Source organism: Myotis lucifugus, unplaced genomic scaffold (genome assembly GCF_000147115.1).
Source record: "Myotis lucifugus unplaced genomic scaffold, Myoluc2.0 scaffold_3, whole genome shotgun sequence".
Lineage (NCBI taxonomy): Eukaryota > Metazoa > Chordata > Mammalia > Chiroptera > Vespertilionidae > Myotis > Myotis lucifugus.
In genome coordinates, this window is record NW_005871051.1 from 29,848,911 (window position 1) to 29,862,059 (window position 13,149).

General features: G+C 50.3%; 1 protein-coding gene across 1 annotated transcript in view; it reads right to left on the reverse strand.

Moving 5' to 3' along the window:
- ASB18 (ankyrin repeat and SOCS box containing 18) overlaps window positions 1-13,149 on the reverse strand; it is a 40,201-nt gene that overhangs the window by 12,299 nt on the left and 14,753 nt on the right. The window contains 2 exon segments of the mRNA XM_006082797.3: window positions 9-35; window positions 37-91. Coding sequence (XP_006082859.1) covers window positions 9-35; window positions 37-91 — 82 coding nt within the window.

Genomic DNA, 13,149 nt, shown 5'->3' on the forward strand with positions numbered 1-13,149 from the left:
CGCTGCGCCGCCACGTGCAGCGGCGTGTCCAGGCCCGGCGCCGCCCGCGCGATGCACCGAGGCGCCGTGCTCCAGCAGAGCCTGCGCGCACCTGCGGGGAGGCCGAGAGTGGTCACCGGGTGGGCAGGGCCGGACACCCGACCCCCACACCCTGCCACGGGACCCGCCACACCCTGGCTGTTGTTTCGGGGACTTCGGACACCGCAGGGGGACAGTGGGCTCCCTGAAGAGGAAGGATAGCCGCAGAGAAAGGACGTAAGTTCAGATCTGTGCCCAGGCTGCGGGAGTATAAACTGAGGTAGGAAAAAATAAATAAAAAAGGCCCGGCTGGCGTGGCTCAGCGGTTGAGCCTGGACTTATGAACCAGGAGATCACAGTTCCATTCCAGGTCAGGGCACATGCCCGGATTGTGGGCTCATTCCCAATAGGGGGCGTGCAAGAGGCAGCCGATCAATGATTCTCTCTCATCATTGATGTTTGTATCTCTTTCTCTCTGAAATCAAATAAATATATGTAAAAAGAGATATGGCAAAACAAGGAGAACACCAGGCCCACCGGTTACTGAATGGTGGACATGGCTAGGAGACTTCCTGAGTCTGTAGCAGAGTGTAAGACTTAGGAGTAATTTGTAACTGTCTGGTGCTGCCGTGGGAGGTGATGTGGTTCAGATGACAGTGCTGAGGTACTAATTACCGGGGCTCTTTGTCACACGTGGCAGTTGAGGGCCTGGCAGTCACGGTTCTAAGGAGCGTCCCTTAGACTGCCAGGTTCTTCCTCAGCCACCATGTACCTCTTCTGAAACCTCAGCTTCGGTGACAAGCGGACAGGGTGAGGCAGGGCTTGCCTTGCTCCCATGGGAGGACTCCTTCCAGCCCTCCAGCACTGACAAAGACTGGCATTGGGGTGTCCCCAGGGCTGGACGCATAGTGAACACACCGCCATGCCTGACTGTGGGATGGCCTTTGTTTCAACCAGGCTCTGCTGAACAGAATGGATTTTAGCTGTACCTGGATTTCCCACTGGCCTCCTGGGCCTATAGCTCCCTTGGGAGACAGGGGTCTCCCCCAGAGGTGGGCACCTTCTGCTGCCTCCAGGCCCACCAACTGGAACCCAAGACTGCCCCCTCCTCCAGGCACTAAAGCCTCTCCCAGGACGGCAGTTTTCTCAGGGCCATCCACACCTGGGAGAACTAAACCCCTCAACCTTAGCTCAGGCGCAGGCTGCTGACCAGGCTGCTGGGCCTCGGGGCCCCAGACACTGGTGGGAAACAGTCCTCCCCAGCTGGAATGTGGGAGGACAGTCACACAGCCCCTCCTCCATCCTGCTGGCCCTTGTCCTTTGTGGGCACTGCCAAAACACCAGCCCACTGCAGTGACCTGCTCCCGGGTCAGCTCCTGGGCATGGCCATCCATGTGTTTGCTTCCCCTCTGGAGGCTGATGCCTCAGCATGCCACCTGCAGACCACAGCCTCTGGTCCCTGTTGTCACCCACGCCTGTTGGTGCCCTTCTCATCTCTGCTCTATTGAGACTTGAGTCCTTGACCCCTCATTCTCTCAGCTCTTCCTGCCTTCGTTCCTTCCCTGGGCAGCACTCCAGACACTGTCATCTTGGCATCCTAGGTTCCCTTGAACAGGGGACATGGCTATCTATCCCCGTGCCAGACAGCCAAATCCAACCTGGAACCCATGTGTCATCCACCCTCTCCTCCCCTTTGGCCACTGAGTGCTGCTGGGAAAACACCACTTGTGGACTGGCCTCCGGTCTCAGGTGGGCCTCGGGGGCTTTCGGTTCACATCGTCCAGTGCTGAAGGGCAGCTCCTCATCCCGCCCACAGCAGCACCGCGGCCGTCACCGCCATCCTCCAGCGGTGCTGCGGCTCCTCTCCCCCTCTGGGCGACCTCCTGCAGCGCCCTCCAGGGAGGGGAGGCCCTCTCGGTCACCTTGCCCCAGGTGCCGTCCTCTTCTGCTTCCTGGGGGTCTTGTCCTTCCTGGGGGTCTTGTCCTTTGCCTTTTCTCTGTCCTACCTCCCCAGCCCTGTTGACTGCATCACCTATAATCACTGCTTCTTCCTTCCTTTCCATGGTCACTGTGCTTTGTGGACACCCAAGTCATTTCTTGCCTGAATGGTAATGACAGTCTCCTAATTTGTCCTCTGCTCCAGTCTCACAAGCTCCATACCAGCTGGAAAGAGCCTTTCCTGTGGGAATCAGATGACATGTGCCTGCTGGAGAGAGCCTGGTCCCTGTCCCCAGGACGCGGGACGCCAAGAGCCCAGCTCCTGTGGGCCTCACCGGTCTCATTTCCTGAGGCTCCATCCTTTGCTTCACCTCTATCTGGTCAGGTGCTCAGATGCATCCTGGCAACTCATGCCCCCGTGCCTGTGTGTCCCAGGAAGGCGGACACAGTTCTATCTCTACGTCCTCTGCCTCTAGGGCTCCTGTCACCCTAGTGCCACCAGCAGAGGGTCACGACGCTGTGTTGTCATGTGCCCTGTACATGAGTGCCTGGGCAGCGCCTATGGTACCGTGTTTCAAATGTTCTTAGACCGTTAGCTCCCTGAGTGTGTCAATGGGGGGCTGTTTACCTCTGCTTCTTGGTGCCCAGTGCAGGGCAGCCCGCTCTCGGTTCTCCCGAAAAGCTCGAACAAATGCATTTCCTTAATGAGTACCAGTTACTGCTGGCTTTCCTGTTACTTGCCTCCCTGAGCTCTGAACACGATCGTCCATGGAGGGTTTCCAGCTGCAAGCGGCTGCCGTTAAATCTGCTTATATTTCTACCCAGGGACGCGCAGTGGTTCTCATTCTCTCTTTGCATATCTTTAGCTTCCATATCAGCAGTGTCTTAAGAAGTGGTCTGTGTTGGGTGGAAGATCTTTATAAACAAGTACAATTTGATGTGAAATGTCCTTTGGGACAATAACCAGCTAAGAGAGGATGCAAATTTCAGCATCGGAGTACTTCAGACTGGCTTCCTCCTTGCCTCTCGGGGAGGCATTTCAAACAGTGCAGCAGGCGGTTACAAATCAAGGCTTCCGTCTCATTCTTGCCACTGAGCCCACGCGCGCTCGAAAATAATTACAAAACGTTTGCTTCTGCCTTTTTTTTTTTTTTAAAGCAGCTCCGCCTTCTCCAGAGACAGCCATAGGGAAATACAAGTGGTCCTCTATTCCACACCCACAGCCTGTCTGGCTGATGGACCAGGTTGCAGTTTACAACGGGGATACCTTTCAGAAGAGCAAGGACAGTGGCCCACCCCCTGGAGGGCTTCGGATGCCTGTTCCATTTTTAATGAAGAGCCTCTAATTGGCGAAACCTTGGCACTTTCTTCCAGCAGTTAATGATGTGAGTTGCAGACCACAGGCACGAGAAAAAACAACACAACCAATTGACTGGGGCACACCTCTGCTGGCACACACTGGGCAGTCATTAAAGGCGAAGGTGTGGGAGCCTGTTTAATGACACGGAAAGCTATTTGCAATAGTTATGTGAAAAGATCAGGCTACCAAACAGCACTGAACAGTCCCATTAAAAACCACACCAGATATGTATACGCGTAGACAGCAAGCCTAGAAATATACAGGCCAGCGTGTGTTTACCTCTGGCTGATGGGTGCTTTTATTGCCTGTTTGCCTGCCTGTATTTTCACATTTTCCAAAAGGAATCAGAGTTATAGTTTGAAAGAGGCACGACAGAGGTTATGAATAACGAAACTGTCCCCCACCAGCCACAGCCACAGCACATGGATTCTGAGAATGTTAGCTTAGCTTTGCAGGGGCCCGGAATGCTCTCAAATTTTCCATTGGTCTGCCCAGGCATAAGCAGCGATTTCAGAAAGGATGTACGGCAGTGCCCATGAGAAGGCGGGCCTAGAGGAGAGGGCAGGGTGGGTGGGAGGTACTCAGTGATAAGCAGGGAGACAGTAGCCGTCTCGGGACTCCTGGACCTGACCTTGTATGTGTCCGTGTCCGCAGTGGGAGAAGTGGCCCAGCGGGGAAACACCACCCGGGCCCATGCAGGACTGCGGGTGCCCCAGCTGCGCCCGAGCCCTGTCCTCCTAGGGGAGATTTTGTTAGATTTCCTGCTACCCTGATGGACAGGCAAGCCAGGGCGGCCTGGAGCCACTGTAGGACAGTCACGGTCAGAAGCCAAGGGTAGATTCCCATCTGAGGACGTCAGAATAATTCCTCCTCCTCGTCTTTGATAATGACCGAGATGACAGGCTGTTTCAGGGGCACGAGGTTGACAGTACACAGAAGAAGAAGCTTGAGCCAAAGGCAGGAGTTAATAGGAATGAGCCCATCAAGGGCTGTTGAATTAATGTCATTTTATTAACTTATTTCTGAAGGGGGAAGTAGGACTCTAGCTCACACCCCACACACTGCTCCCATCCACTGTCCAGCATCTTCCTGAAGCACCGGCTTCCTTGTCACCTACCAGGTGCAGAAGGTCCATGTGAGTGCCCTGGCCTGGGCTTTCCTACTGTCCCCCTCGTCCCCATCGCTTCCCCACCGCCTGCCAGGCCTCCCTGCATCCCACGAGACAGCCTGCTGAGGGTGCTCCTTCATCTGTCTTCCCTTTGTCCATCACTCTATTCACACAAAGCCCTCAAAAGTGGTATTCCTCAGACGCTGGTCCTGAGCTGGGAGCTCACTGCTTCCCTACTACTTGATCTTGTTATTTATTTATTTTTAATGTTATCTCTAGTTCTTGCAACAAATCTGCATTGTAGGTAGAATCTACAGGTGGGGAAATTGAGAAAGACCAGGGACTTACATGAAGTCAAATAGCCAGGACAGGGCAAAGCAGAGGTCTCGATGGCTTTGTCTGCCACCCGCTGACACTTCCCACTGATATTATTGGTGAAGCATCTTCTATGAGCCAGTCACTGTGCTAGGCATTTTCCATGTCATCTCTAAACGTCCATTCATTCATTCATTCATTCGAGAACATCTGTGCTCCATTCAACAATAGCCTTTCAAGGCAGGGAGAAGTGTTTCTACTCTGAGTCCTCCACAAATTTCTGGACAGACTCGCTGACAGGACAGTAAAGACGCTGGACCTGGTGCTGTGGGGCAGGGGCTCTGGGAAATCTCTTTTAGATTTACAGAAGAGTAAATAATTCAATCACTTCTTGCCCAGTCCTGCTGGCAACCCTACCCGACAGATTTCATTCTCCCCAGTTTTCAGGGAGGATTCAGTTTTTGTGGTTTGATCAGTGACCTCAAGGGTAGGGAGATGACGGTGACCCTCCAGCCAGCAATCTTCTTGGGGTGGAACCCAGCTACCACTGGACAACAACCTGGTCCAACAACCACCAAGCGATCCACTGAGAGAGCAGTTTACAACGGCGACACAGAACTATTGAAAATAAGGCTAAATTGAAGATTCAAAGAAGTCGCTTCATTTGTGTGGGGGAAGTGGACAGCGCCCAAAGCGCTTTGTGAGGTCTCACAGGCATCTCTCCCGAGCAGCAGCTCCACCCACTTGCTGGAGTCCTTGGACCAGGGGGCTGCCCTGCTCCATCCTCATGTGATTGCTGCCTGAACCCCTCCCACTCGTAGACCACGTGCCCAGGGAGAGTGACGGGTGTTAGGAACCAGTCTTGTTCAATCATCACGGCTGCTACTCCCCCCCTCGGAGTTGACCTGAGGGTAGGCGGGCTGGAGACACTGTCCTGTGACAGGGCGGCTGGAGCCCCAAGGCTGGGTCGTGGATGCGGGCAGAGCATCTGTCTGGATGCTGGGCAGGTGCCAGCCTGTGGGGGCAGGGGACCTGGGGGAGAGGCTTGGGAGGAAGATACAGCCTGTTTTCTAACGGACCCGTGGCAAGAAGGCTCCCTCCTGCGCAGTCACCAGCTGGCGCCTCATGAAGGATGGAAGCCACCGCCCTGACTTTGATGGAGCAGCAGTTCTGCCTTATTTCCCTGGACCTTCTGCAGAGCCTCTCCTCTGGGGGCCTGTCACCCACTCCTTTCTTTCTGTATTTTCTTCTCTCTCCCTTTAACCACTCCCCCCTCTACCGGAAGCTAAGCTCTGAGAGGATCAAGCATTAATGTTTACAACTGAAATGGCTGCTGTGAGCGGACTAACCCTTAGGTGAAGAGGGGAGGTTGTCCTGGGGCAGTGGCTGCCATTTAATTTTTTTTTTCCTGAAGTGTCAGATGGTTGTGGCTGGTGATATTTTGGGCAAATTCTCCCCAGATTGTAAATGGAACCCTGCATGTTGGTGAACTGAGAAATGATTTAGGGAATAAACGTTGAGAAGTCAGCTCCACCGTTTGCCCTACTTGCCCATGAAGTAGCACCTGACTTTCTGGAAGCTTCTAGAAGCAGAAATGGGCGACCTTTTCTTCCTCTGGTCCCAATACAGTGGATCAAGAGGAAAACTGGAAACATCAGGGCCAGAGGGGAGAAGAGTAAGGAAAAGTGATAGGGGTGGGGGTAGAGTGGGGGGAGGCTTTGACTTGGACCAGAGAAAAGTTTGATGTGTTTGTATTTATGTATTTTTAAGGGAGCTATAATTTGCATACAGATACATGCATAGGTCTTAAGAGTACAGCTGCGTGAATTTCTACAAAGCAGTGCACCTCTGTAACCAACATCCCAATCAAGAGGTGCCGTATTTCCATCTCTCCAGGAAGTTCCTTGTGTTTGCTACCAGTCAGTCATCCCCCCACAGGCTATCTGACAGCGGTTCTCAACATGTGGGTCGCGACCCCTTTGGCGGTCGAACGACCCTTTCACAGGGGTCACCTAAGACCATCCTGCATATCAGATATTTACATTACAATTCATAACAGTAGCAACATTACAGTTATGAAGTAGCAACGAAAATAATTTTATGGTCGGGTCACAACATGAGGAACTGTATTGAAAGGACCAGAAGGTTGAGAACTACTGGGCTACCACGTTCTGATTTCTCTCACAGTGGTTTAGTTTAGTTTTGTCTTTTTTAGAACTTTCTACTCTTTTTACCTGGCCTCTTTCGCTTAACATAATGTCTGACATCCACCCATCCATATAGCTGCATACAAGAGTAAGCCATTATTTTTTATTTCTGGGTATATTTAATTGTATGGATATACCACAATTTTAACATTCACTCTCCTATTGATATTGGTGGACATTTGGGTATTTCCATTTTTTTTTGGCTATAATGAATAAAGCTACTATGGAAAAACATTTTTGAATAAGTCTATGGACATATGTTTCTCTTGGGTAAATCTCTATAAGTGAAATTGCTGGTAGGTGTATATTTAACTTTAAAAGAATCTGCCAAACAGGCTTCCAAAGTGATGGCATCATTGTATATTGCCGGCAACAAGGTGGGAGGGCTCCAGCTGCTCAACATCTGGGCCAGCGTTGGCCATTGTCATCCTTTCTGACTTTGGTCATGCTAACAGGTGTGAAATAGTGAATATTTCTTTGTGGTTTTAATTTGCATTTCTCTCATGACTAATGCTGTGGAGCACCTTCTCATTTGCTTATTGGCCATTTGTCTGTTTCCTGGCCTGTCTGATCAGGCTTTTGCCCGGAGGGTGAAGGTTGGATTTGGCCTGGAATACTTCTTTTAATTCCTGACCTGAGTGGTGGGAGTTCAAATGGGACTTGGCAAGTGAACAGAAAGCTGAGAAATCTGCCTGAGATGCTAAGAAGGGGCAGAGAAGGGGCAAAGCCAGTGATAGGCAATGTTTGGAAGGTGGTGACTGGGGCTGAGCAGAGCTACTTCCTGACTATACACAGCTTTCGGAAAACGTTAGGTTCACAAAGGAGAGGCCATCTTTCAGCACTGATCTCTCCAACGACACTGGGCTTTTGAGCCTGGCTCTGACTATTTTCATGGTGTGCCGCCTTACTGGCAAAATAGGGGCCCTCCATGAACCTCAGTTTTCTAGTCTGTAGACTGGGCATAACCGCGCCTTACTGGCCTCCTGGGAGGAGCGTACGCAAGTAAGACCCTTGCAGGTGCTCAGGAATGTGTGAAGCACAAATATCAAAGCGTCTAATGGACAGCCCCTCTCTGCACCCCATGCTTTAGTATTCCACACGATGCCTCAGGCTCCCACTGAACCAGGCCACGTTTTATCCCCTCTACTTGAATAATAATTCAATCACCCCCCTGGGACTCGGAAGAGTGAACTGCTTTTTCTTTCTGTTTCTCTCTTTCTATTTTATTTTTTACTTATTTACTTATTTATCTTTGTGAACTGCATTTTGGGTTATTTATCAAGTCCCGTGAGCCTGGCGCCTCAGGTAAACTTCCTGCTATCAGGGAGATGCTGGGGCGGCTGCGGTGGGGACTCTGAGTAGTTCCTTCCCCTGGACCTGTTCCTTCCTTGACTTTCTTGCGAAGGAAAAGCAGTACTTCCTTTCTGCCCAGATCTCAGCCTGCCAGGTCTGAACTGGAAAAGAATTGCCCATGACTTTCTTCAATGATCCCCCCTTTCCCCCCAGGATAGCTGCTTTCACAGGCCCAACAGCGGCTTATGAATGGTTTTCCATTCAGTTGAATTGACACAGCTGGGGCAAAAAAAGTATGCTTCATACTCGTCTGTTCGTGGAGGAAGCTAGCCTGCCTCACTTCGGCTTAAATCAAGGCAGCGTTAGGCAAGAATAAGAATCGGCGCTCTGCTAATTCTTTCCTCATTTTAATCATCTCAGAATGTGAACTAGGGTCAAGGAGAGGAACCAGGTAATAAATAGGGCGAGGCCGGCATGCCGGCTACTAAGGTGAGGAGTAACTTTACTGGAACTTTTTTCTTTCTGGGAAAATCTCTTCAAAAGGCTCCTAGATTAAAGCTCCAATCTCCCTTTTTGTGTGTTGAATTCTGAATTCAGAAGCTTGCTGGTTGGAAGGAAGCACAGACAATTTTTTTTTAAGTCCCAGGAACTCAGAGACTCAAAGGTTTGAAAGTCCTGCACCCACGGTGAATTGCCGGCTGAAAGGGGCCGGAGCAGAGCCGGGCCCCGAGGTGTGGAGACCATTGTCATCAAGAGTAAGAGAATGAAATGGCTCTGTATGTAGGTCAATGACCCCCTCTCTACTGAAAGGTAAAAAAAAAATTAAGGATGACCTACAATTTACCATGTATAAAAAGATCCTAGAGAAAGTAGCTCTTTCTTGTCAAGGTGATAATGTTTATACTACGTGAAGCCAGACCTCCCCGGACTCTGACTTTGGGGGGACTGTTGAAGCTGAAAAGCGCTGGTCAAAACCTCAAGCCCTTTCTGACATCTATTAACTTTTTATTCTTCAAAGTAGTTGGCTGTATCGTTGGAGGCGTGGCCCATGGAATCGGGCAGCATTTTCATTCTAATCAGTGAGATGGAAGGATTCGGCTGTGCATAGTTCTGCCTGAACTTCTGGTGTGTTCGTCACTTACCTTAAACTTTCCCCCAATAACCAGGATTTAAATGAGCCAAGGCTGTCAAAGTAAATGGATAGATTCACAGAGAGAGACCACAGACACAGAAGAGAAAATGAGAAGAAAAAGAAGAAAGAGGGGGAGGAGGAGGAAGACAAAAGAAAAGCGATTTCCCAGAGCCCCGTTTCAATACAAAGACACTTCAAAAGTCCTTATTAAACAATGTCCCGGACCTGTGTGATTTTTGAAAATCCAGCTGAAGCTAGGAAATTAGCCTCTTGCATAGTATATGAGCCGAGTAGCTGTCATGGTCTATGTAAACCTCAGCCCTTACGATGCCCAAATGTATTGAACTGCATTAGGGACATTGTCAGGATTCACGCTACGTATGCTTTGAGTCTGTGTTGCATTTTCATTTCTTAATAAAAAGCCATATTTTCCCAATACGATCTAAGTGGGAGGTTGGCGCTCCAGGCACGAAGCCAACTTGATTTTTAAAACTCTCTTTATTTTTAAATTATTTTAGATTTACAGAAGAGTTGCAAAGCTAATACGAACAGTTCCCAAATACCCTTCACCCAGCTTCCCCTAAAGTGAACCTCTTATAATATGGTACATTTGTCAAAATTAAGAACTTAACATTGGTTCAGTTCCATGAACTGAACTGACGTCAAGATTCCTCACAGCGCCAGTATTCAATACCACGTGGTACTGAGTCACAACAGACAAATACGTCGGTGAAACAGAACAGAACGAGGGAGGAATGGCGCTGCCATGGAGCCCTGTGAGCTGGCATGTATCCACACGGGCCATGCAAACAGAGGCTTGAACCACTGCTGATCTGTGTCCTGGCAGAAAACCCATGATCCTCCTGGGCGGGAGGCTGGCAAGGAGCTGCTCAGGGGCCGAAGGCCACTCGCCTCCCTGTATCTCCTGGGAGGCATTCAGGAGACAGTTTCTCATCGCCTCCTGGGTTCTCATGAGGTTTGAGACTTCCTGCCTTGCCCCGCTCAGAATACAGCTGCAGACTATAAAACCGCTCAGCTGAAGTCTAGATTTGGCTGCTTAGCAACGGGGTCACTACGACTCATATTGTCACCAACTGGTCCCTTTTGTTTAGGTGTGGTCCTTTGTGGTGTGTGGGGCAGGGACCGTGAGGAATTGGCACCTTTGGCTATTCTCCTCTTCACTGTTTATGGAGGAGATAAATGGTCTGAATCAAACTCGGGACTTTATCTGTTGAATCGGTCAGACCTTGCCCTGTCTTGTGTGTACTTGACAAGAGTCTAGAAATAAACCCACACATACGTAGTCAGTTGATTTCCAACAAAGGTGCAAAGTCAATTTAGTGGAGAAAGGAAAGGCTTTTTGACAAATGGTGCTGGAACAATTGGATATCCACATGCAGAAAAACAAAAAACAAACCAAACTTCAATCCATCAATCTATACCTCACACCATATTCAGAAATTAACTCAAATTGGCTCATAGACTTAAATATAAAATTATTAAATTTACTGAGGAAAACATAGAAGGAAATCTTTGTGGCCATGCATTAGGCAAAGGTTTTTCTAGATAAGATAGCCCTACACAAATCCTAAAAGAAAAAAATTGATAAGCTGGATCCCACCAACATTAAAAACTTCTGTTCTTTAAAAGACACTTTTAACAGAAGAAAATAGAATCCAGAGATGGACAGGCCATATTTATAAATTGCATGCCTGACAGGGGACTTGCATCCAGGGAATGTGAAGAAATCTCAACATTTAAGAATAAAACAACCCACTTTTTAAAATGGGTACAAGAGCCCTGGCCAGTGTTCTCAGTTGTTAGAACACCAGCCCGAGCATGGAAGGGTCACGGGTTTGACTCCTGGTCAAGGGCACATAACTGGGTTGCAGGTTTGATCCCAACCCCAGTGGGGGCACCTGCAGGAGGCAATCACTTGATATGTCTCTCTCACATCAGTGCTTCTCTCTCTCTCTCCCCCACCCCCCTTCCCTCCCTTTCACTCTCTCTAAAAATCAATGGAAAAAATATCCTTGGGTAAGAGTAAAAATAAATAAATAAACAAATAAATAAAACGGGCACAATATTTGAAAAGGCACGTGGTCACCAAAGAAGACATGGGTGGCAAATAAGCACATGTAAAGATGCTGAGCATCAGTTGTCATTAGGGGAATGCTGGTCACAACCACACACCGATGGAGTGCCTACAATGAAAGCGCGACCCTACCAAGTACTGCGAGGGTGTGAAGCAACTAGACCGCATACATCGCTGGTGGGTCTGCACAATGGCACGGCCACTTTGGAAACCAGTCTGGCAGGTTTACAAAAGGTTATCTTTCAATCACATCATAGGACCCCGGCGTTCTAAGCCTAGGTACTTCCCCAGGAAAAATGAAAGCATATACCCGTACAAAGCCTGGCACGCAGATGGTCATAGCAGCTTTATTCGTAACAGCCTGAAGCTGGAAACAATTCCGTGCCTTTCAACACACGAACGGAGAAACACAACATGGAATACCACTCAGCAACGACGACGAGTGAGTTATGGACACACACAACAATATGATGAATCTCAAAGTAACTATGATGAGTGAACGAAGCCAGACAAAAAAGAGTACATTCCACTTATATAGAATTCCAGCAAATTCAGACTGAACTACGGTGACAAAAAGCAGATCAGGGGGATAATGGAGGAGGGGGGTGGGGACATAATAATGGGGCCGGGGAACCTTTTGACCGGGATGGGTGTGGTCAGTCTTGATAATAGGGATGGTTTCATGAACACACAGACGTCTGTCTAAATTTATCAGATTGTACACTTCAAACACAGGCAGCTTATTGTATGCAGTTACACCTCCGTAAAGCAGGTCCTGAAAAGTACATTGGAAGAACGCTGCTTCCTTCAGCCACGCTCCAGGCCCCTGGTGGCCTGCTGCCTTGCTGAGCCCCCCCTCTGAACTCAGGTGACATGAGCAGGTGGGGCGCCACCTTGGTGACCCAGAGCCCAGTGGTAGTGCCTGCTGCACTTCATATGGTGATTTTACTTAATCCTCACCACAGAGACAGAGGCCAAGAAATGACAACCCCCAGGGCAGGGGCTGGAACATTGTGACTAAAAGAAATGTCAAGATGACGCACTGCAAGCCGAGAAACCGAACATGAATCCTGTGCAATGACATGGTGGCTCACAGCTTCTCCCGGGCCTACCGGACCCCGCGGGCACAGACTCTGCAAGGACAAACGCGGGCTTGGACGCGGCAGCTGTAGAACCTCCCGAACCCCAACACCTGGGCGGGCGGTGGGCTGGGACCGCTGCTCCCCGAAAAATGCCAGGCCCAGCTCGGCTTCCTAGAGGAACTGCGGAGCCCCGCCCGAGGAGCTAGCCATTTATGTCACACTGTGACAATTATTCTGCATAAAATTATCATTAAAAACTCTAATTTTTCAGCTCCCAACCCCGCCAGTGGCCTTTTAGCATTCTTCAGCACTGCGTCTGAGGGCCGTGATCACCCCGCTCATTACTCGGTGTGGCGCCTCCCCCCTCGGGCTCGCAATCAAGGCTAATTACACCCGCGCGCGGGGGCAGGGCCGAGCGCGGTCCAGGGGCCGGGAGTGGGGGCGGGGTCGGAGTCCCGAGTCCGGGAGTCCGGGTCCGGGGTGGGGCCTGGGGTGGAGCGGGCGGTGTGGCCGCTGTGGGTTCTGATGGTCAGCGAGGGCCCGCGCCGGCCAAGGCTGGGTTCGGGGCTTGGGTGAGGTCAGGGCGCGGGAGGTGTCGGGG